The 23126-nt window shown below is 54.4% G+C and overlaps 1 protein-coding gene across 1 annotated transcript in view; it reads right to left on the minus strand.

Annotated features, from left to right (window-relative positions):
• KIF7 (kinesin family member 7) overlaps window positions 1-21306 on the minus strand; it is a 24297-nt gene extending 2991 nt beyond the window's left edge. The window contains exons 1-15 of the mRNA XM_044917981.1: window positions 21300-21306; window positions 19345-19699; window positions 17878-18078; window positions 17096-17489; window positions 16375-16900; window positions 15738-15854; window positions 14995-15222; window positions 14136-14263; window positions 13635-13750; window positions 13312-13464; window positions 11866-12068; window positions 1186-1383; window positions 763-888; window positions 467-643; window positions 117-332 (exon numbers count right to left, since the gene is read on the minus strand). Coding sequence (XP_044773916.1) covers window positions 117-332; window positions 467-643; window positions 763-888; window positions 1186-1383; window positions 11866-12068; window positions 13312-13464; window positions 13635-13750; window positions 14136-14263; window positions 14995-15222; window positions 15738-15854; window positions 16375-16900; window positions 17096-17489; window positions 17878-18078; window positions 19345-19672 — 3111 coding nt within the window. The 5' untranslated portion in view covers window positions 19673-19699; window positions 21300-21306. The remainder of the gene's footprint in view (window positions 1-116; window positions 333-466; window positions 644-762; window positions 889-1185; window positions 1384-11865; window positions 12069-13311; window positions 13465-13634; window positions 13751-14135; window positions 14264-14994; window positions 15223-15737; window positions 15855-16374; window positions 16901-17095; window positions 17490-17877; window positions 18079-19344; window positions 19700-21299) is intronic.
• Between the last annotated feature and the right edge of the window lie 1820 nt (window positions 21307-23126).

Here is a 23126-nt window from a genome sequence, read left to right on the forward strand (position 1 = left end):
CCCAGCCACGGGGGCCAGAGCCGGCCGCAGGGCCAGGCCAGCATGTCCCTGGCCGCCACCCCCTTCTCTGGGTCTCACGGGCGGGAAAAGCACATCCGGGAAGCAGCAGGGCTTACCTCGGGCGACAGCAGGCTGCCCCGCCTCAGCTTGCCGTCGATGTCCAGGCGCTGCTTCAGCAGCGAGTCCTTCTCCTGGCGCAGGGCGTCGATCTCCCCGCGCAGCCGCTGCTGGCTCTGGGCGCTGCCCTGCCGCAGCTGCCCGCTCTTCTCCGACAGCTCCTTCTCCAGGTGCTCCAGCCGGCTGGACACTCGCACGATGTCCTCGCTGAGGGCCTGGGGGCGGCACCGCCAGGGGTCGGGGAGGGAGCAGGCCCCGCCCGCACAGGGCTGACGCTAAGGAGGCTGCGGGCCCTTCCCTCAAGAGGCCCCCTGGCGGGGCCCCCCCTCCCGCATGCGGGGGGCCTCACCTGGCTGGACCGCAGGCGCTTGCTCTCCAGCCCCGTCTTCTCCTGCAGCAGGGCCTCCTTCTTGGCCAGGATGGCCTCCCGCTTGTGCAGCTCCTCCCCCAGCTCCTCCAGGGCCCGCCGCTGCTGCAGGACCTTCTCCATCTCCTGATCCAGCCACTTCTTCTGCTCCTCGATCTTCTAGCGGAGGGTGGGGGAGGCGGGGAGGGAACTCAGCTCCTGCCCCCGGGGCCGAAGGGGCCGCCGCCCAGGGCTGGGAGGGCGGGGGGAGAAGGGCGCTCCCGGGGGCGCAGGCGCACCTGCTGCTGCTCCAGGCTGACCACAGAGCCGTTGCTGCCGCTGCGCCGCTTCCTCTGGAACGCTGCGATCTCCTCCGTCTTGATCTTCAGGATCTTCTGCTGCTGCTCGTGCCTCCGCTCCAGCTCCTGGGGATGCAGCAGGCGAGCGGCTCAGCGGCGGGGCCGCGGGGGCGCGCCGGCTCTCTCCAGGAGCTGCCCCGGCCGCCCGAAGCCCCTGTGGAGACGGGCTCGCCCCCCGAGCCTCGCCGTGCCCACGGCCCTGCTCCCTTCCAGGCCAAACACACCCGGGGAGGCCAAGCGACCGGCCTAGGCGGTCACACAGCCCCGGGGGGGGGGGGGGGGGGGTACCGAGATACAGCCTGCTGCCCCTCCCCCCACGGCCATGCCCCTCCCCGGCGCCCGCGCCTCCCCCACAAGCCCGACCTGGACCCGGTGCTGCCGCTTGTTCATCTCCGTCTCCAGGCGCCGCTTCTGCTCCGTCTCCTCGCGAAGCCGCCTCTGCAGCTGCCCCTGCTGCTGTCGCATGAGCTGCACGTGCCGCTCGAGCTCCCGCAGCCGCTTCTCGCTCTGGGCCGACAGCGACGCCAGCCGCTCCGTCGCCTGCTTCTTCTCCTTCAGCACCTGGACCGACACAGCCCCCGCTGGGACGCCGCCAGCATGCCTGACAGCCAACCAGCGGGGGCAGGACCAAAGGACGGGGAGTGGACAGAGGCGGACACAGAAGTCCAGGGGGTCATGGACCAATGACCTCAGAAGACTCGTGAAGGAAGCCAGTCTGACAGTTACTACGTACCAGGCACCCAGCAAGTGCTCAGTATCAAGTGATCCCGACCTTCCTACAGAAAAACAGGGTTATCCTTATCCCCACTTTACAGATTAGGAAACTGAGGCACCGACAGGTCGGGAAACTTGACCAAGGAAACACAGCTAGTAAACGGCAGGGCTGGGATTCACGCCCAGTCGGGTTGCAGGGCCCACAGTCTCGATCATTCTACTGAAAGGTCTCTCGGACACCTGAACGGAGAAAAGGAAGGAATGAGGGATGGACAGCTGTAAAGATGGATGGATGGGATCATAGAAGGGTAAAAAAACAGGATGAACAGATAATGAATGCATGGATCAATAAAAGGCAATAGAAAGACAAATGGATGGATGGATGAACAGTGGGTCACATCAACTGTGACCAAATGTGTTGGGGAAGGTCATCGAAAGATGTGATCACTGGTTGACCCATGAGCTGGACCCGGATGATCAGAGGCGCCTGCCCCCCTCCCCCGTCCTCGGAATGTGGGTTCTGCTTGCCTTTCCCACTCCCAGAAGGGGCTCCAAGGACACAACCTTGAGACAGTGATGTGGAGCTGAGAACAGTGCATGGTTCCTAAGACTGAACCCAGTTAAGGCCTCTTGGTAAACTTTTAAGATGTAGCAGGTGGGCACAGGGCTCCGCCCAAGACAAGCTTTGTCAATAAATTCCCTTTGCTTATTAAACCTGCCACCTTCTGACCTGGAGTGGCTGCCTCTTTGGTCTCTCCCCACCCTCCACGTGTGGGGACCGATTTAAGATCACATCCGGGAAGCTCCCAAGGAGATTACCACTGAAGAAATGGGCCTCGGGGCAAAAGGCATCAGGAGAAATCCTGAGCAGGCCACCGACCTCTGTGTGCAGAGGGGCGGTCCCTAGCTCAGATGCTTTTGGATGGCCGCGTGAGTAAGGGGGCGCCCTGAAAATGCTGGCTCATTTAGGGGACTGTGGGCTGCGGCAAAGAAGCGGAAGGCAAGGGTGCGCGCTGGGCTGGCCTCGACTGTGGGCAGTTCATGTGGCCACCGAGGCCCAGCTAGAGGCCGTGGCTTGAGTTAAAGAGCTGAGATTAGAGACGGACATGGGAATGTCCCCCAGTCTGCTGCCTTCCGGGCTGGCGGACAAGGTGGGAAGGCAGAGTAAGAAGCAAGCTATGAGGATGAGGGCACAAGACACCTCCGATCAACGAAGCCTGGTTCAGACGCTAAGAGATGGAATCTCTAAGAAGGCCATCAGAACGAAGAGGAGGGTGTTGTGGTAATTGATGAGGAAGCAGATAAAGTGGCCCATGACTCTGACCCCTGACACAAAGGAAAAAATTTATTTTTTTTTAAAGATTTTATCTATTTGACAGAGAAAGCGTACAAGCAGGGGGAGCGGCAGGCAGAGGGAGAGGGAGAAGCAGGCTCTCTACGGGGCTCGATCCCAGGACCCCAGGATCGTGACCAGAGCTGAAGGCAGAGCTTCACTGACTGAGCCACCCAGGCGCCCCCACAAAGGAAAAATATAAAGAGCAGCTACCCCAAAACTTCAAGAAGAACACTTGCATGCTTTCTCTGTCCCTTAAGTTTGTAAATCTCATCATGTCTTCCAAATACAAATACCTGGGGAGATAACCAAAGCGCTGCCCACAGAGACTAAAGAGAAAAGTGGGGGGAGACCTTTTGCAAATTGCTGTCGCAGTTTCCTTGCCCCAAGTCCAGGCCACAAACTCCAGAAGATGAAGAGTATCAGTAGAAGCTTCAGCCGTGTGAGTGGGCAGTGATTCGTAGCAAGAGCGCTACAACGAAAGCTGAATGGATACAGAAAGTTGCAGGAGGGATGGGGGAAGACGGGAGAGTAGGAGGACGCTAGGTTCACCTCATCCCAGGGTACAAGTAGATAACAGTCACATCGGTGCAGACAACCCAGAAAACGGTCCAAGAATGGCAGAACAAACTCTACAACGAAACGTAGAGAAGAGGCACATTGAAGAGGGCGGGGAGGGCAGAGCCGTGGGGAGCTAACTGGACCACAGGTCTGTCCGCAGGAGGACGGATGCCAAGGAAGTGGAGACGGGAGAGAAACAGACCCTCACACCAGGGACCCTGCATGGGAGACGATCACCATAGCATTTGGCTTTAAAAACCAGAGGGGCCAAATTTCTTACAACCAGCAACTAGCCAACTATAAAACTCAGCAGGCTCAGCTCCGGGAGAGCCCTGAGGGCGACAGGAAGCCAAGTCCCCACCCTTAAGGAGACGGCCCGACACATGAGCCAAGGAGATACAGCACAGAAGCCGGAGTTTGAAAAATGCCTGGCGCATAGGGGAAGGAGTGTAAGTCACTAACCTCAGGCGTTCTGGAGGGACAGATGTCACTGGGAGACTCCTCCAGGAACAAAGGAGCTGGAAGGCACCCTCTCCCTCTTCTGTCCCCCAGCATCAATCCTCGTCCACTTGCAGGAACCAGGCCGCACCAACATTCACTGCTTAACTTCTGTACACTGAGCCCCGTCCCATCCCACCGTGCTCAAGCGGATCTGCCCCCTGCAGTCAGGCCTGCCTGAGTCCCAGTGAGACAGGATTCCTCCCCCGGAAGAAGGGCGCAAACCTTGCAAACACTGTGCCCCATGCGTTACAGATCTGCCTCCTCCCACCCTGTGGTCAGTCCCAGACGTGGCGGCAGGTTCCCTCTCACAAGAGGACCAGCCCACAAGCCTTGCTAAAACTGGATGCCTGGCCCCTGTGCGTTTTGCATCTCGGCCCCCTCCAATCCACTCTTGGCGGGAGCCCATCCAAACGCGGGCCACGGGCATGGCGGTGTGCAAACAGCCCTGAGAGGAGCCAGCACCGCTCCAAAGTGACTCTTGCCCCGGGGAGAGGGACATATAACCACACACACCAGTCAGACGGCGGCCCCAGCAGTGGGCTGCGGGCAGACATCTGGTTTGACTACAGGCTGCACACACCAACGAAAGCTTCTCGGAGGAAAACAAAGGGAAAGGGCCTGCAGTTCAGTGCTGCCACAGCTCTGGCAAATGCCTGGTCTGACTCAGCTCAAACCCAGGGCAGTCCCAGGATGGCCCCCTACAGCCACCAGCACCAAACCCTGCCCACGACGGGCAAAGAGGGCCACTACAGACGACTGGCCTGGTGGAAGAAGTGGCTCAGCCACAACACTAGGGTGCCTGCAACACACACACGAGAGATTTTGGAAACGCCAGGTTCTGGGGAAAAGGGGACCCTGTGCTGCAGGGCACTATAGGACCTCTTCCTCGGAAGACCACTACTTTCAAGAGTGGGAGCTGTAGCTGACTTTCTGAAGACATAGGAACAGACACGGAGTTAGACAAAATGAGGAGACAGAGGAGGAATATGTCCCAAATGTGAGAACAGGACAAAATCACAGCAAAAGACCAAAGTGAAACAGAGATAAGTAATCTGCCTGATAGAGAATTTAAAGTAATGGTCATAAAGATACTCACTGGACTTGAGAAAAGACTGAAGGACATCAGTGAGACCTTTAACAAAGAGATTAAAAAAGAACCAGTCAGAGAAGAACAGATTAAATGAAACTGAAAAGACACTAGAGGGAATAAATAAACTAGAAGAAGAAGAATGGATGAGGACAGAGTAATGGAAAGTAATCAAGGTGAGCGGGTGAGAGAAAAAAAAAATGCAAAATGAGAATAGGCTCAGGGAACTCAGCAACTCCATCCAGTGTAATAACATTTGCCTTATAAGGATCCTAGAAGAAGATGGAGAAAAGAGGGCAAAAATTTTATTTCAAGAAATAACAGCTGAAAACGTCCTTGTTCTGGGTGAGGAAACAGATATCCAGATCCAGGAGGCACAGAGACCCCCCAACAAAATCAACCCAAGGAGGCCCACACCAAGACACCTAGTAATTAAAATGGCAAAAAGTAGTGATAAAGAGAGAATTTTAAAAGCAGTTAAGAGGAGCACCTAGGTGGCTCAGTCAGTTAAGAATCCGCCTTCGGCTCAAGTTGTGGTCCCTGAGTCCTAGGATCAAGCCCCGCATCTGGCTCCCTGCTCAGCAGAGAGCCTGCTTCTCCCTCTGCCTCTCCCCCCCACTCGTGTTCTCTCTCGCTCTCACTTGCTCGCTCTCTCTCTCAAATAAATAAAATCTTAAAAAAATAAAACAAAAATAAAAGCAGTTAAAATAGTTACATACAAGGGAAACCCCATAAGGCTATCAACAGATTTTTCAGCAGAAACTTTGCAGATCAGAAGAAAGTGGCCTCCTAAAATAGGAGACATAAAGAATTTCCCAAACAAAAGCTAAAGGAGTTCATGACCACTAACCCAGTCTTGCAAGAAATGCTGAAGGTGGCTCTGAGTGGAAACAAAAGACCATAAGTAAGAGTAAGAAAAGTAAAAACACAAAAGCAGTAAAAATAACTTTATCTGTAAAAATCAGTGAAGGGACTCTCAAAAGGATGTAAAGTATGAAACCATATACCTAAAACGTGGAGGGAAGAGGAGTAAAGAATGGGTTCAAACTCAACCCACCATCAACTGAAGACAGACCGCTACATGCAGAAAATATTATATACAAATGTATTGGTAACCGCAAATCAAAAACCAGTAATAGATATGCTAAAAATAAAGAGGAAGGAATCCAAATATGTCATTAAAGAAAGCCAGCAAACCATGAGAGAAGAAGCAAGAGAATAAAGGAACCAAGAGGAATTACAAAAAACAACCATCAAACAAGTAACAAAATGGCAGTAAGTACATACCTATCAATAATTACTTTGAACGTAAATGGACTAACTGCTCCAATCAAAAGACATAGGTGACAGGATAAAAAAAATAAGACCCATCTATATGCTGCCTACAAGAGACTCATTTCAGACCAAAAGACAACTACAGATCCAAAGTGAGGGGATGGAGACCATTTATCACGCAAATGGATGTGAAAAGACAGCCAGGGTAGCAATACTGATATGGGACAAAATAGACTTTAAAACAAAGACTGTAACAAGAACAAGGAAGGACACTATATAATCATCAAGGGGACAATCCAACAAGTAGATATAACAATTGTAAATATTGATGCACCCAACATGGGAGCACCCAAATCCATAAAGCAGATAATAACCAACATAAAGAAAGTCATCGATAGTAATACAATAATAGTAGGGGACTTCCCCCCCCCCATTTACATCAATGGACAGATCAAACAGAAGATAAACAAGGAAACGGTGGCTCTGAATGGCACACTGGACCAGAATGGGTTCAACAGATGCATTCAGAACATTCCATCCTAAAACAGCAGGATACACATTCAAGCGCACATGGAACATTCTCCAGGACAGACCACATATTAGGACCCAAATCTCAACAAATTCAAAAAGATAAAAGTCAAACACCGTGTACCCTTTCTGACCACAACACTATGAAACTAGAAATCAACCGCAAGAAAAAATCTGGAAAGAGCACAAATACATGAAGGTTAAATATGCTATTAGACAATGAATGGGTCAACCAAGAAATCAAAGAGGAAATCAAAACATACATAGAGACAAATGAAAATGAAAACACAATGGTCCAAAATCTCTGGGATGCAGCAAAAGCAGTTCTAAGCGGGAAATTTGTAGCAATACAAGCCTACCTCAAGAAGCAAGGAAAATCTCAAACAACCTAACCTTACACCTAAAGGAGCTAGAAAAAGAACAAAAACCCAAATCCAGCAGAAGGGAGGAAATAATAAAGATTAGAGCAGAGGACGCCTGGGTGGCTCAGATGGTTAAGCGTCTGCCTTCGGCTCAGGTCATGATCCCGGAGTCCTGGGATCGAGTCCCGCATTGGGCTCCCCGCTCTGCGGGAAGTCTGCTTCTCCCTCTGCCTCTCTCTCTCTCTCATGAATAAGTAAATAAAATCTTAAAAAAAAAAAAAAGATTAGAGCAGAAATAAGTGATATAGAAACTAAATAAACAGTAGAACAGATCAATGAAACCAGGAGCTGGTTCCTTGAAAATATCAACAAAATTGATAAACCTTTAGCCAAACCTATTAAAAAAAAAAGGGGGGGGGGACTCAACATCAGAAATGAAAGTGAAATAACCAACAGCACAGAAATACAAAGGATTGTAAGAGAATATTATGAAAAATAATATGCCAACAAATTGAACAACCTAGAAGAAATGAATAAATTCCTAGAAACATAACCTCCCAAAACTGAACCGGGAATAGAAAATTTGAACAGACCGATTATCAGCAATGAAATTGCATTGGTAACAAAAAAAACCCCCAACCAACAAAAGTCCAGGACCAGATGTTTATTTATTTATTTTTAAAGATTTTATTTTTTTTAACATTTTTTTTTAAAGATTTATTTATTAATTTGAGAGAGTGAGAATGAGAGAGAGAGAGAGAGAGCACACGAGAGCGGGGAGGTTCACAGGGAGAAGCAGATTTCCTGCCAAGCAGGGAGCCCGATGAGAGAGACTCGATCCTGGGACTCCAGGATCGTGACCTGAGCCGAAGGCAGTCGTTTAACCAACTGAGCCACCCAGGCGCCCCTAAAGATTTTCTTTTAGAGAGAGAGAGCACGAGCAGGGTGAGGGGCAGAGGGAGAGGGAGTCAAGCAGAAGCCCCACCAAGTGGGGAGCCCAACACAGGGCCTGATCCCAGGACCCTGAGATCATGACCTGAGCCAAAAATCAAAAGTCGGACGCTTAACTGACTGAGCCACCCAGGCACCCCTCTACCAAACACTTAAAGAAGAGTTAATACCCATTGTTCTCAAACTATTCCAAAAAATAGAAGGAAAATCCATTCTATGAAGCCGGCACTACCATGATACTAAAACCAGATAAAGACACTACCAAAAGAGAGAACTACAGGCCAATATCTCTGATGAACACAGATGCAAAAATCCTCAACAAAATACTAGCAAACCAAATCCAACAATAACATTAAAAAAATCATTCACCACGATCAAGTGTGATCTATTCCCAGGATGCAGGGGTGGTTCCATATTTGCATATCAGTCAGTGTGCTACATCACATCAATAAGAGAAAGGATAAAAACCATACGATCATTTCAATAGACGCAGAAAAAGCATGTGACTAACAACATCCATTCATGATAAAAACCCTCAACAAAGTAGGTTCAGAGGGAACAAACCTCAACATAATCAAGGCCATATATGATAAACCCACAGCTAACGTCATACTCAACGGTGAAAAACTGAGAGCTTTTCCCCCTACAGTCAGGAACGAGACAAGGATGTCCACTGTCACCACTTTTATTCAACATAGTACTGGAAGTCCTAACTGCAGCAATCTGACAACATAAAGAAATAAAAGACATCCAAATTGGCAAGAAAGAAGTAAAACTGTCACTATACGCACATGACATACTCATACTATATATAGAAAACCCTAAAGACTCCACCAAAAAACCTCGCTAGAACTGATAAATGAATTCAGTAAAGTTGTAGGATCCAAAATCAGTGTACAGAAATCTGTTGCAGTTCTTCACCCTCATAATGAAGCAGCAGAAAGAAATTAGGAAAACAATTCCATTTACAATTGCACCAAAAATAATAAAATATCTAGGAATAAACCTAACAAAAGAGGTAAAAGGCTTGTACTCTGAAAACTATAAAACACTGATGAAAGACATTGAAGATGACACAAATGGAAAGACAGTCCATGCTCATGGATTGGATGAACAAATATTGTTAAAATGTCCATACCACCCAAAGCAATCTATAGATTTAATGCAATCCCTATCAAAATACCAACCGAATTTTTCACAGAGCTAGAACAAACAATCCTAAAATGTGTATGGAACCCCAAAAGACCCCAAATAGCCAAAACAATCTTGGAAATGAAAAAGCTGGCAGTATCACAATCCCAGATTCCATGTTACATTACGAAGCCATAGTAATCAAAACAGCACGGTGCTGGCAGAAACATAGACACACAGGGCGCCTGGGTGGCTCAGTGGGTTGAGTGTCCTAATCTTGATTTTGGCTCAGGTCATGATCTCAGGGTCCTGGGATCAAGCCCCGTGACAGGCTCTGCACTCAGTGAGGAGTCTGCTTGAGGATTTCTCTCCCTCTCCCTCTGCCCCTTCCACTTGGGCATGCACTCTCTCTCTCTCTCTCAAATAAATAAATCTTAAAAAAAAAAAAAAAAAGACACATAGATCAACAAAACAGAAGAGAAAGCCCAGAAATAAACTACACTTATAGGGTTAATTTTTGACAAAGGAGGGAAGAATATCCAATGGGAAAAAGATAGTCTCTTCAACAATTGGTGTTGGGAAAACTGGACAGCTACATGTAAAAGAATGAAACTGGACCACTCACTTATACCATACACAAAAATAAATGGGTTAAGGACCTAAATGTGAGGCCTGAAACCATAAAAATCCTAGAAGGGAGCACAGGCAGTTACTTCTCTGACATCGGCTGGAGCAACTTTTTTCTAGATAGGTCTCCTGAGGCAAGGGAACTAGAAAGAGAAATAAACTGTTGGGACTACATCAAAAATAAAAAAAGCTTCTGCCCAGCAAAGGAAACAATCAACAACACTAAAAGGTAACCTACAGAATGGGAGAAGATATTTGCAAATGACATATCCAATAAGGGGTGAGTATCCAAAATATATGAAGAACTTATACAACTCAACCCCAAAAAGATAATCCAATTAAAAATGGGAAGACATGAACAGACATTCCTTCAAAGAAGACTTCCAGATGGCCAACACACACGAAAAGATGCTCAACATCACTCATCATCAGGGAAATGCAAATCAAAACCACAATGAGATATCACCTCATGCTTGTTAGATTGGCTAGAATTAAAAAGACAAGAAATAACAAGTGTTGGTGAGGATGGGGGGTTAGGGAAGGAAACCTCATGAACTGTTGCTGGGAATGCAAATCAGTGCAGCCACTATGGAACACAGTATGGAGGGTCCACAAAAAATTAAAAATAGAAATACCATATGATGATCCAGTAATCGGTATTTACCCAAAGAAAATGGAAACACTAATTCGAAAGGATACAAGCACCCCTATGTTTATTGCAGTATTATTATTTTTCTCAAAGACTTTATTTATTTGAGAGACAGTGAGCAAGAAAGAGCACAAACAGAGGGGAGAGGGAGAGGGAGAGGGAGAAGCAAACTCCCCGATGAACAGAGAGCCTGACGCAGGGCTTGATTCCAGAACCCATGACCATGACCTGAGCTGAGGCAGATGCTTAATTGAGCCACCCAAGATGTGGCTGCCATCTTGGTTCCCTTCACTGGCCTGGAGGTTACAGCACACAGAGAAGCCCTTACTGAATTCATCCAGCAAGATGATAGCCAACAAAGTCTGTTGTTACTGAACACTGAAATGTCTCTGATGAGAATAGCTATTCTCCAAACTAGGATGGCCTGAGACATTATTACTCCACAAGGAGGCACCTGGGTGCCATTATCCAAACAGAATGTTGTGTGTTCACAGCTGATGAGTCTGCTAATGTATGATCTTTATTAAATCACATAAGGACATAAGTGAACGCCCTGAGTGATCCAACCCCCAGCCTCGGGAACTTATTAAATCAGTGGTTCGAATCATGGGGCTCTTAGAAAAAGCTGTCACTGATTTTGGAATCAGTGTCTTATTCTGCATTCTCTCTTACACGTGCCTATGTTGTTGCTGGGGCATCTGCCTCCAGTATAGCCAGAGAGCCACCAAAGGAGCCACTTCCAAGTGAATCAGACCCCCTGCTGATGGCTCAGAGCCCACTGCAGAAAGAGGAGCACCCAAGACAAGTTCCCTTGCTCAGTAAACCCGCCACCTTCCCACTTGGAGTGGCTGTCTCTTTCTTCCATTTCTCCCTCCGAGTGTGGGGACCCATTTCAGGTTATACCTGGGAAGCTCCAGAGGGGGTTACGAACCAACAAAATGATAAACAGGTGTATGGATGAGACAGACATATGGGTGGATGGGTAGAAAGACAGAGGGAAGATGGAATGGAGAGGTAAGTGCCTGGGGAACTGGGAGGCGAGGGTCGCATGAGGAATGGGTACCTTGCTTTCGATGCCCACCCTTCCCCTCTTACCGATCTCCAGGCAGGACTGGCCTCCCTGCCTCTGCCGTGTTTAAAGCTGAGCCGACCCCCCAGGCTGCCAACTTCTGTGTAACACCAGCCTCACCCCGGGAGGCCAAACCAGCTAGAAGCTGGGGGCACAAGGCCCTGAACATCCACAGGTTCCAGTGAACGTGGGCCCTGGGACCCACGTGTCTCGATCCCAGGACTCCAGCCACCACCCCGGGATCCCAACACTGACCTGCACTTGGCTCTGGGCGGCAGCGACCCTCTTGCGGAACTCCTGGAGCTGGGACCGCTCTCTGGCGTCCTGAGGCTCCTTGCCCTCGAGCTCCCGCAGCTGTCTCTGGCTTTCACTCAGCTCAGCCCGCACCTGTTCTGCATCCCGCTCCAGCTCCTGAATATGCTGGCTGTGCTGGCGGTTCAGGGCCTGGGCCGCCTTCCCTGGAAGAAGGTGGGGGGGCTCATCACCGGCCGCCCCTCTCCCCCAGGAGGACCATCCCTTCACACCCCTGGGAGGGGTTCCAGTCACCCGCCAGCCAGGGGCACCTGCATGGGCTTTGCCAAGGTACCACAGGTACCATGAGTTAATCTACTTTCTTTTAAATCACTCGCTTTTTAAATGGGCCTTATCAGTAACAGCAATCCAGGGATATTAATGGGTTAAATTGGCTTTAGTTTTACCTAATACATACTAACAAATATAGAGCTTGGGCCTGCATATTATTAAGCCTCTAGAACTAACTTCCATTTGCAGGAAATCTGAGGACAGAGAAACAAGTTAAATAACAACATGAAGAAACAAATAGGCAAACCGAGAACATGGGGTTAAGGGGGTGGGGGTTGAGATATTCTACAGGACTTTGAGAAGGAGCTAGAAGGGAGACTTCAGACGCCTAACAAGCACACACAGCATGTGGGACACGTGTGGAGCTGGGTTCCAGCAAACCAGCAGTCCACAGACCCTGCTGAGGAACTTCGGGGACGGCCGTGCCCTGGGCATCCAGATGACAGGAAGTTTTGTTAGATGTGCTCACGGCATTTTGGTTAAAATGTCCAAAAGAGGCATACCGAAATGTGTGGGGGCCAAATGACAAGATTTGTGGGGATTTGCTTCAAAACACTCAGCAAAGAGAAAAGGGAGAGATCAATGTAAAACCTCGTAACACTAAATCTGGGTAATGGGGTGAGGGCCCCACTGGCCCAGTCTCTCCTCATGTGTTTGAAATTCTTCATTAGGCATTTTGTAACAAACATGTAACTATTAAAATAAAAAGTCTCAGCTGGTCACTACCTCAAACCGTTCCCAGGCCCTTTACACACATCACCAGGGGTAGACAGAGCATGATTTGGGGACACTGTTTGCTCCCTAAGACCAAGAGGTCTGAGTGCACCACACTGCCTCACACAGCAGACAACTAGTAAATACAACTACTCCTCATAGGTAATGCTTCCTGAGAACCAGCCTAATTATTTCAGCTGAATTAACTCACTTCAACAACCCATAAAATAGGGACAATTACTATCCCCACTTTAGAGATGAGAAAACTGAGTCACAGAGGCGCTATCCTACTTGCTCAAGGTCCTACAGCTGGAAGAGGCTAGCTGGTTACCAAACTTAAACCATCTGGCCCCTGCTCCTAACCACCCTCAGGTGGGAGACCCACCCGAAAGCCCACCACCTCACCTGTGCGGACCAGCTCGCCAATGAGCTCCTCCTTCATGCGGATGTTGATGGCCAGTTCTCGGATCTTCTGTTGGGCTTGCGCCAGCCGCCACTCAGAGGCCATGGCAGCGGGGGTCTGACGGGGTCGAGCCAGGGCCTTGCTCCCACCAACGACTGTAACAAGCCCACTGTCAAGGCCGCTGCCCCAACAGGGGGTGGCGGGGGAGGGAAGAAGCACGCCCTGGGCAGGGGCAGCCAAAGATGAGGTGTGGACTGTCCAGGATGGCTAGTGCAGGACCACGAAGGGGAGGGTCAGAGCCCTCTCCGCCCCGGACCCAGCTCACCTCTGGGCCCCGGGATGGCTGCACCCAGTTCCTCAAGGTGAAGCTCTGGGCCCTTCTTGTCGAGTGGACTCCCTGGGCAGGCCCCCACCCTCTGGCTCCACTTGCTGATCCCGTTTCTGGAAGACAGAAGCAGGAGTCTGTACCCTTCCCAGCCAGAGGAAGGAAGAGAAGCCATTGGGCCTTCTATCCCCTCAGGGCCAATGGAACCCCAGGGTGTTAGTCTGGAAGAACTGAGGCCAGGGGGGCTGAGCTTAGGGGGCGCTGGGCTGTTGGGGGCACCGAGGGCCGCCTTGAAGGCTGAGAACCGGGAAGCCTCGGCCCACCCTGCAGCACATTCACCCCAGTGAGAACTCTGGGTCCCAAGCCCCCCGCCCCCATCTGTTCTTCCCAACTGCATGGGGGAATGGAGGTGAGGGCACCCTGAGACCACAGCGGGGTCCTCCCCCTGCCCAGCCCGGGCCCTGAGGTGGTTTCTGTCGGGTGGCAGCTGGTCCCACTCACCTGCGCAGGTGCAGGGTCCGCTGGGGGGGCTCCTCCTCCTCCTCCTCCTCGTCCGAGGCAGCTGAAGAGCCGCTGCCGGGCCTGTCTGCCTCCGCCGTGGCTCTAGCCTCTCTGCCATCTGTCACCTCCTAGGGGAGTGCCAAGGGCTTCAGGACAGGAAGGCTCCAGGGCGCCCTCCACCAGGCATTTCCCATCACCAGTCTTGGTGCCCCCCATGCCCCGCCCTGCCCATCCCAAGTTGGAGCAGGAGCTCCCTCCCTCCCCCACCCAGCACCTGGGACTCCTCAGGTGACAGTCTGCCCTATCTTTGTATACAGGCCATCTGCACCCAAGTCTTTATCTCACCAACAACACTCTGCCCGAGTGGTGGGTGTATAACAGACTCCTGCCCCACTCACGCCCTCCCTCTCCTCTGTGCTTTTACAGCTGAGATGACCCAGAGCTTTCAGGAAGATGCAGGAGCAGCCTTTGTCCAAAAGGTCCCAAGTAGGAGGCCAAGCTCAGGGCGATTAGGGCTCATGGGAAAGTAAACTTGCAAAGACAGAAGGGGTAACCTCAGAGGTGATAAGCTCCCCATCTCTGGAGGTATGCAAGCTTCCCATACAGTGCCGGAAGCCAGAATCCCCTCTGTAACCTCCACAATCTGCAGCCAGCCCAGGGATGCCCAATGGCAGCAGATCCTTCTGAGCGGCCCTACAGAGTCACCCAAATTTTGGCCCTTCCTCTAGGGGCACTGGAAAGGGGCGTCTCCCAGCTCGTCCCAGGAAAGCCTGGGGTGAGGGGCACATTCCCCGGCACCGCCCTTCCTCTGCCCAAGGCTGTCCAGTTCAACAGACACCCAGCCTCACCACCTCCTCACCTCTCCCCAGTTCTCGGGGCCAACTTCATCTCCAGGAAGGCAGGCAGGGGGCACCATGCCCAGCGCGTGGCTGTGGGCACCCCCCAGGGGGGCTGTGTGAGGCCGGGGCACAAAGGACCCGGGAGGCAGGCCCTGCAGGAGCCCTGGGGCCCCCCAGCCGGGCCGCACCAGTTCTAGCCGCAGCCGCAGCTCTGCCATCTCCTGCTGCTGCTCCCGCAGCCGGTCGCTCTGGAAGACAAGTGCCTGGTGCTGATGCGGGGCGCGGGTGGGGAGGGGGCAGGGATGCCGACAGAAAACTGAAGAACAGGTCTGAGGCCACCCCACCCTCTCTGGGCTAAAACTGAGAAGGGCCAAATACCTCTGACCACCTCTTGGGCCCTCGCACCGCCCCCCTCCCCCCGCACTAGTTCAGGGTCAAACTCACCCCACCCAGTTAGGTCCTATCCCTCCCTCCGTCAGTCCGCCACTTCCATGCCAATCACAGCCGCCAGAGGGCGCCAGGATCAATGCTGACCCAGTTACCTTGGGACAAAAGGGCCTGACTCCAGGGACCAGACCCGCTGCCCCTCCAGTCCCACCTCTCATCCCGCTCATCGCCATGCCGCACACCCACCCGCACCATCTGTTCCTCACCTCCACACTTGCTCACTTGTTCCTCCCCCATCTCTTTCCACCCTGTCAGAAGCCCGCCCTGGCTAACTCCCTCTTCTCTGAATTTCACCTCAAGGAAGCCTGCCCCCCACCTGCAGTTTGTACTGCTCCATGGCGTCCTCCAGCGCAGCCAGAAAGTCTCGGTTCTCCTCCTCCAGCCGGGCCACCTGGCTCTGCAGGGCAAGCAGCTGCACTGCCCCTTCCTCGTCCTAAGGGGCAAGGAGAGAGACTTCAGGACAAGCCTGCCTGTCTCTGGGACACCCCAGCCCTCCCTCTGCCCTGCCAGGGGTTCCCCTAGCCCAGCTGGCTACTCTGCTGCAAGCCCTGGCAGCAATCGGGGCTCCAGAGCCCACCCTGCCAGTGGTCCCCTCTGCAAGCTATTTGCGCCATCTCTTGTCATTATTAATCATACTTTTATTAATAGTAACATCACCACTATTATTAGGAACCACCTACTGAGGCTCCACAGCATGCTGGGCTGGGCACTTGGTACCCCTTCGGCCCTTAGAACATGCCCAGAGGTGGATACCAACGTTCGCCCCATTTCACAGATAGAGACCCTGAGGCTCGGGGAGGGTAAGGAATGTGATCGAGGTCATCAGCAGTACTGCCTCTGAATCGGCAATGTGCTCTGCTGATGGACAAGGGGCAGGGGCACGGCTGGCTATATGAAAACCTCTTCCTTCCCCGTTCCCTCCCTCCCCGGGGCCACACCTGGCCCTTGGCCACCGTTGGCCCGCCGGGCCCCTGCGTGGCCTGCTCCTCGGCTGAAGCGCTCTCGATGCCGCTGTCGGGCCCGGAGGCGGAGCTCAGGGCGCTGCGCTCGCCCTCGACGGCGCACAGCCAGTCGCGCACCTTGCGGGCGGCGGCGCCGGGCAGCCCGGGCTCGGCCTGCAGCTCGCGCAGGAGGCTGTAGGCGGCGTCGGTGCGCGCCCGGTAGCGCGCGCACTCGGCGCCCAGGCGGGCGGCGGCGGCGGCGGCGGCGGGGGCGTTGGCGGGGCCGGGGCCGCGCCGGCCGCGGTGGATGATGCGCGTCTCCGAGCGGTGGCGCGGGGGCCCCCGCGCGCCGGCCGCGGCCTCCTCGGGCGCGCGCTCCGTCTCGGGCCTCCAGTTGACCGTGGCGCGGTTGCGGATGTTCTGGGCGCGGCTGGCGTAGTTGAGGGTGTTGAGGGTCTCGTCGAAGTCGGAGGAGGAGGGGCTGACGCAGGCGATCATCACCGTCTTGGCGTTCCCGCCCAGCGAGTCTTTGAGGATCCTGAGGACGCCAGGTGGGGCGCGTCAGGGGCCCCAGCGCGCCGGGACCGCGAATCGTACCCCGCGGGCCGGCACCTCGGACCGCTGGACGGCGCGCCCCGAAGCCAGATGGGACCCATCCCTTACTCGCCTCCTCCCGCTCAGCAGCCCGAGAGGGGCCCCTGCTCCCGTGGGCCGCCGGCCGCAGGGCCCTCACCGGGTGATCTTGGAGTCCCGGTAGGGGATGTGGCTGCCGCGGCGCTGGGGGTCGCCCAGGGCGCTGATGACGTTGCCCAGCGCCAGGAGGCTGCTGTTGATCTGGATGCTCTCCTTGAGCCGCTCTCCCGTGCTGCCCGTCTTGAGCACCCTCTCCGAGCCCGCCAGGTCCACGAAGTGGAACTTGGACACCAGCAGCTGGCCCGCGGCGGGTCGGGGCAGACGGCTGGGGGCGCGCCCCCGCTGCTCCAGGGTCACGGTGAAGACGGTGTGTGAGCGGCTGGACAGGCGGTTGAGGTGTGTGGCCCCCGTGTGCCGCGCCGCGTTGCCCATCTCCAGGAGGCTCAGCACCTCGTCCAGGCCTTCCACGTCCACCTCCTTCACGCCACACAGCACTGCGGGCACGCAAGGCGGTGAGCCCGGGCCAGGGGCTGCCCGGGACTGCGCGGCCAGGAGGGCAGGCAGAGCAGGGCTGGCCCTCTACGGCTCTTCCTGACCCAGGTGCCCCTTCCCCATGCCCGGGACACCCGGGGGGTAGGGGGTGGCGTGTCCTGTTCATCCTGGCTCGGGCCTCGGGGCTCCAGCTTGTCCCAAGCCCACCTCAATGCCTTGCACTCTGGGTACAGAAGTATATACTGAACTCACGGGAGACAGGAGACAGGAAGGCACAACCTTCCAGAGCTTGGGTTCCCCAGTTAGGAGGTACCCCTCCCAGACGGGTGAACCACCCCTCAGCAGGTGAAGCCCCACTCCCAGCCAGTGGAGGCCCTGGGAGTTCCTCACCAACATTTCCCCGATCATCCTCCCGAAGCTGGATGTCACGGCTGGCAGTGCCCACCTCCAGCAGGTCCCGGAACTCCTCCTTATACACTTCCAGGTAGGACACATGCACCAGGCAGTCCAGCAGGTCATTCTCATCGATAAGCTTGAAGGCTTCAGCCATGGCCCGTGGGATGATGCCCTGCTCGTCCTCATGAAGGGACGCTGGGGACACACCACAGAGCCTCCTGCCACCATGCCTTCAGCTGGACAGGGCTCAAGGCCGCAAGGCCCCTGCCAGCAACTGGAGGCTGGGGCTCCAGCATGAAGGCAACAGCAGAGGCCAGGATGGCTGGGTAGCCTGAGCCAGCCCATGCTCCAGGGTGGTCAGGCAGAATTATAGAATTTCAGAGTTGGAAGCAACCTCTCAAGGTCCCACCAACCCCTTTCATGATGTAAGCATCCCTTCCACTACATCCCTGCTAGATCAGCAGATACCCCTGGGTTGATTACTCCCCAGGACAGGGAGCTCATTACTACAGTCTAGGCTCAGTTATCTAAAGGACCTCCTAAATTTATCCCAAGGGAGTAATAAGAGGATATTCAGAGCAGCACTCTTCATAACTTCAAAAAAATTCAAAAGTCCTAAGATCCAATAGGGGATCTGGTTAAATAAATTATCTCATATATACCATGGAATGCCAAGCCACCCTTAAAAAATTAGCTTGAAAAATAAATAAATAAATAATTAGCTTGAACAATAATGATATAGAGAAATGTTTATGATAGATTGTTAAGAAAAATAAACAGGATATAAAAGAATGGGTATAATATAATCCCATTTTTTAAAGGTAAAATAATTTCTTCAGAGAAAGAAATTGGAATGCTAACAGGGCTGAAAAGCAATTATCAAGTAAGTTTTCTTTTGTGCTTGTGTTTTTCTGTATTTTCCTAATTTTGCATGACAAACATGGATACTTTTATAACCTAAGAGAAATGGGGGCAGTGAAAATGGGGGCAGTTCCTTCAACTGGCCCAGAGCATCTCTCCCAAGAGTCTGCTCCCGAGCTCCACTGAACTGCCTGCTCCCTCACCAGGCGGCAGCCAAAGCACGGCTCTCCCAGGACCATCCCCATTCCAACTACTCTGACTCTGACTCAAACATGGATTCCTGACCCTTGGCAGGCATCCCGACAACCTCCAGAGACAAGCTGACTTCTCTCCCCTTTCCGCCCGCTGAGATCACCAGAACCACATAGTGTGACCTCGTTTCTGGAGCTGAAAGGCCCCCCACCTCCAAGGACTCTCCCTTCCTCCGCTGGTCAGCCTACTGCCATGGCTGGTCCCCCCAGTGGGCTGCAGATCTGAGGAGGAAAGCTGCTCTCCTTCCCCCAGCGCTCCCACCTTCGACAGGGAATGGCAAAGGCAGAAGTTTCGGCGACAGCGAGGCCCCTCAGCACGGGGCCCAGGGCCTCAGGCAGGGTCACTCACCCACACTGGCCTCCCCCATGGTGTATGTCTTCCCGGAGCCTGTCTGACCGTACGCAAAGACCGTGGCATTGAAGCCCTCAAAGAAAGCCTCGAGGAGGGGCTGCACACAGGCCCGGTACACGGCCTCCTGCCCGGCGTCCTCAGCCAGCACCACGTGGAAGCCAAAGTGGCGGTCTCGCCCAAGGGTGACGTGGCTGTGCTGAGGCTCCGCCCTCACGCAGCTCTGGTGCCCATGCAGCAGCTCCTTGGGCAGCAGCGGACGGACTCTCAGGGCCACCCTCACCGGGGCCTCCTCAGCCCCTGGCAGCCTCTGGCTCTCCAGCCCCATGCTGGGGAGGGGGGGCTCCTCCTGGCCCTAGAGAGAGAGCAAGAGGCCCCTCCCATCAGCACCTGTACCCCAGGGGCTGGACCCACCCCGCAGGTGACCTGGAGCCACATCCTGGGGCTCCTGACCTTGGAGAGCAGGGAGCGAGGGTGATTAAAGTTCAGAGCGTCCTCTGCACCAGCCTGGCGCCCAAATACTGCAAGGGCCGCCTCAGTCCTACAGGTAACCCTTCATGGCCCCCATCACTGGCAAAACAGGCCCTAACTCCACCACCTGAGTCCCATGGGCTCCCGTGTTCTAGCTGTACCCTTCCCCTGGAACCCCATCTCCTAGGACACACCCCCCCCACTACCACCACCACCACACCAGGGAACTCCTTTCCCCAGTACCCACTGGGGTCTCCATAATCTCTGCCTTTGTCACCTCACATCCCCGCCCCACCTTCTTCAAAACAGTCAGATCCTTCGAGACCAAGTTCCCGCCACCGGATCTGCCAATTCCATCTCCTAAATATCTCTCAGGTTCACCTGCTTCTCCCCATCCTATGGCCAAAGCCCGGGTCCTGGCCACTGACCTCTTGACCAGCTTCCTCACTGCTCTCCGCCTCCCTGTGCCCTCCGCCAGGACAACCAGGGGCATCTTTCAAAATTGCAAAAGCAATCCTGTTACTCTCCTGCTTAAACTCTCCCAAAAGAGGCTCCCCACTGCCCTTGATATTCAAAAGTCTAACAGCCCTGTCTACCTTGTCTACTAACATCCTGCACCCCACCTTTGCCCACCTTTGCTCACCTTTCTCTGCTTGCAACACACTCCCATCTCTCCCGGGCTTACACACACACACACACACACACACACACACACACACACAGCGCCCAGTGGTGCTCCCACCAGCCACTGGCTGCTCTGTTGCAGACCGAGCTGGGAGGCAGGGACCCTGCTGTCCCGTTTCGTGCTGCATCATCAGCGCCCAGCACAAGGTCGGTCGCTTAGTAGCTGCCCAACAGTGATGATGAAACTGCATCCAAAAAACTTTCCCCGTCCCCATTCTCCTCTTATCGCAGTCCACACCGCCCCCTACCCCCGGGCCCACAGCCCTCAATTTGTCATTAACTCTCAACACATGTAACCGTTCGTTCGTTCCCTCACTCATCCAGTCCCTCCCAGGTGCCGGGCCCTGGGGACACAGCGGGAACCATCGCGCAATACAGTGGGCTCCTCCGCGCGCCCCGCACCCTGAGCTCTTCCAGCGCCGCGCGCCGAGGGCGCCCGGACAACTCCACCGGTGCGGTCGGGCGCTGGAGGAGGCGGGCACCGGACAGGAGCTCCCGGAGTTTGGAAAAGTGATTATAAATGCGGACCTCGCAGCGTCGGCGCTCGCTCCTCCCGCCCAGGCCCGGGATGCTGGCCTCAGGCCTCCGACTTAGGGAAGGGGATGCTCCCGCCCGCCCAGGAAAGGGCCTCCAGGAGGCTGGTACGCAAGGATGGGGGTTCCTCGTGCTCAGTCAGAGCTCCCCAGGTGCCGGCCCCCCCCCCCGCCACCCGGCCCAGGCCTGCGCGGGGAGGGGGCGAGCGCGCGCCTCCCCCCACCCGCCCCGTCTTCGACCTCCACCCCTCCCGGGCCCACACCCACCTGCTTGGGTGGGAGCACAGTAACCCCCCGCGGTGCAGTCAGCCTCCGAGCCTCCGCGCGGCGCGCTCCGATGCCGTCATCGGGACCCCCGCCCCCCAAAACATCCCGCCCCTCACCCGCAACTCCGCCCGCCTGGGCTCTCGTGGGCGGAGGCGCGAGCCGGGCGGCGCCGCAGAGTCTGTCCGCAGACGGGGCGGGGCCAGGGCTGAAGGGGCGGGGTTTGGACGGGGCCTCGTCAGAGGGGCGGGGTCATACGTCCCAAGGGGTGGGGGGCCCAGCGCGGTCCGGGGCTGCAGACGCTGCTCTCTGATTCCAGCGCAGACTTGCGGAATTCTGGGGACACGGCGACCACCAAGGCCCGCCTGATGCTCCGAGCTGGAGAAGCCCACCTGCTCAGGGAGCGGGGCACCTATATCTTACAGTGCAAGTTGCAACAGGTGAGAAGACGAAAACTAACAAGGAGACTTGCTCCGCGAGGGGAGGTTGGATTTTCCAACCCTAGACTCAGTAACAGTGGACGAAAGATGAGCTACTGTTTGTTCATTAATTCATTGGTTCAGGTGCAGACCTTTTCTCCTCCCGCCATTGCTACCCCTGTATCTCTTCGCAGCACTCCCTATGCCCCCTCAAAGCTCAGCAAAGCTCTCCCTGCCCCATCCCCATCCCCATCCCCAGGAAGCCTCCACCCTCCTTTTCTCTCTAAAGCTGAGAATGATCCATCCCCCGGGAGATTTTCGAGATCGGGCTGGAGGCCCACTCCGCCCTGTGTGAATGGGCCCTAGCTGCACCCTCTGCACTCACACCAGAGTCGTCGCTGTGCCCCTTCTCCGCCAAGACCCGGGTGGGGTGGTGGGGCGGTGGATGCCACCAGGAAGCCGGCAAGCCAGACAGAGCACAGGATGGAGGCTGCCCCTGGGGGAGCCTCACCAGGGCAGGCCCTGACAAGGCGTGGCTCCACAGCCCTGGCTTGGAAGCCCCCAGTTTAAAATGAGCAGGGGAACCACTGGTCTGTTGGTAGACTGCACGGCTACCCAGCCTCGGGTTCCTGGAGGGACAAGTGCCCCAGAAAGAGGCCACTGGGAGGTGAGGTTGTAGAGTTCTCAGCCAGCCTCTCTAGTTAGGGAGGTTATTCTGGGTGAACAGCTAGGGGAACCTTGCAGAGGTATTCATCCTGCATTTACCTGGGCAGGTGCTGCCCAAGGGACTGCCCCACACATCACTTCCAGTGTGTCCCCCACCATCCACCCCAGCACTCCAGCCATCCTTGTCTCCTCCTCTCATCCTGACTGCCCCTCCCCCATAGCTTCCAGTCCAGGCAAAGCTCTTTGTCCTCTACACCCTGGCCACCCAAGCCACCATCTGGGCCACTGGAGAGCCTCTTCACTGGTCTCCCCCCGTCCCGTAACACACGCCAGTTAAAATAAAGAGCACAACGTATGAAGGAGGCAGGTAAGAACAATCAATGTCTTGGAGGTCAATGCCTTCCAACTCTTATTCTCTTTGTGTCTTAGTCCATTCAGGCTGATATAACAAAATGTCAGATGCCCAGACTGGACAGCTTATAAACAGCAGACATTTATTTCTCAAGTTTTGGGGGCTGGGAAGTCCAAGATCATGGCACTGGAAGATTCAGTGTCAGATGAGGGCGCACTTCCTGGATGTCCCAGAGGGTCCAGGTCACAGTGTGCTCACGTGGCAGAAGAGACAAGCTAACTCTCTGAGGCCTCTTCTATATGGACATCGACCCCAACCATGAGGGCTCCACTCTCATGACCTAATCACCTCCCAAAGGCCCCACCTTGAGGGTTAGGATTTCAACATATGAAC

Source organism: Neomonachus schauinslandi, chromosome 9 (assembly GCF_002201575.2).
Source record: "Neomonachus schauinslandi chromosome 9, ASM220157v2, whole genome shotgun sequence".
In the NCBI taxonomy this organism is placed as follows: Eukaryota; Metazoa; Chordata; class Mammalia; order Carnivora; family Phocidae; genus Neomonachus; species Neomonachus schauinslandi.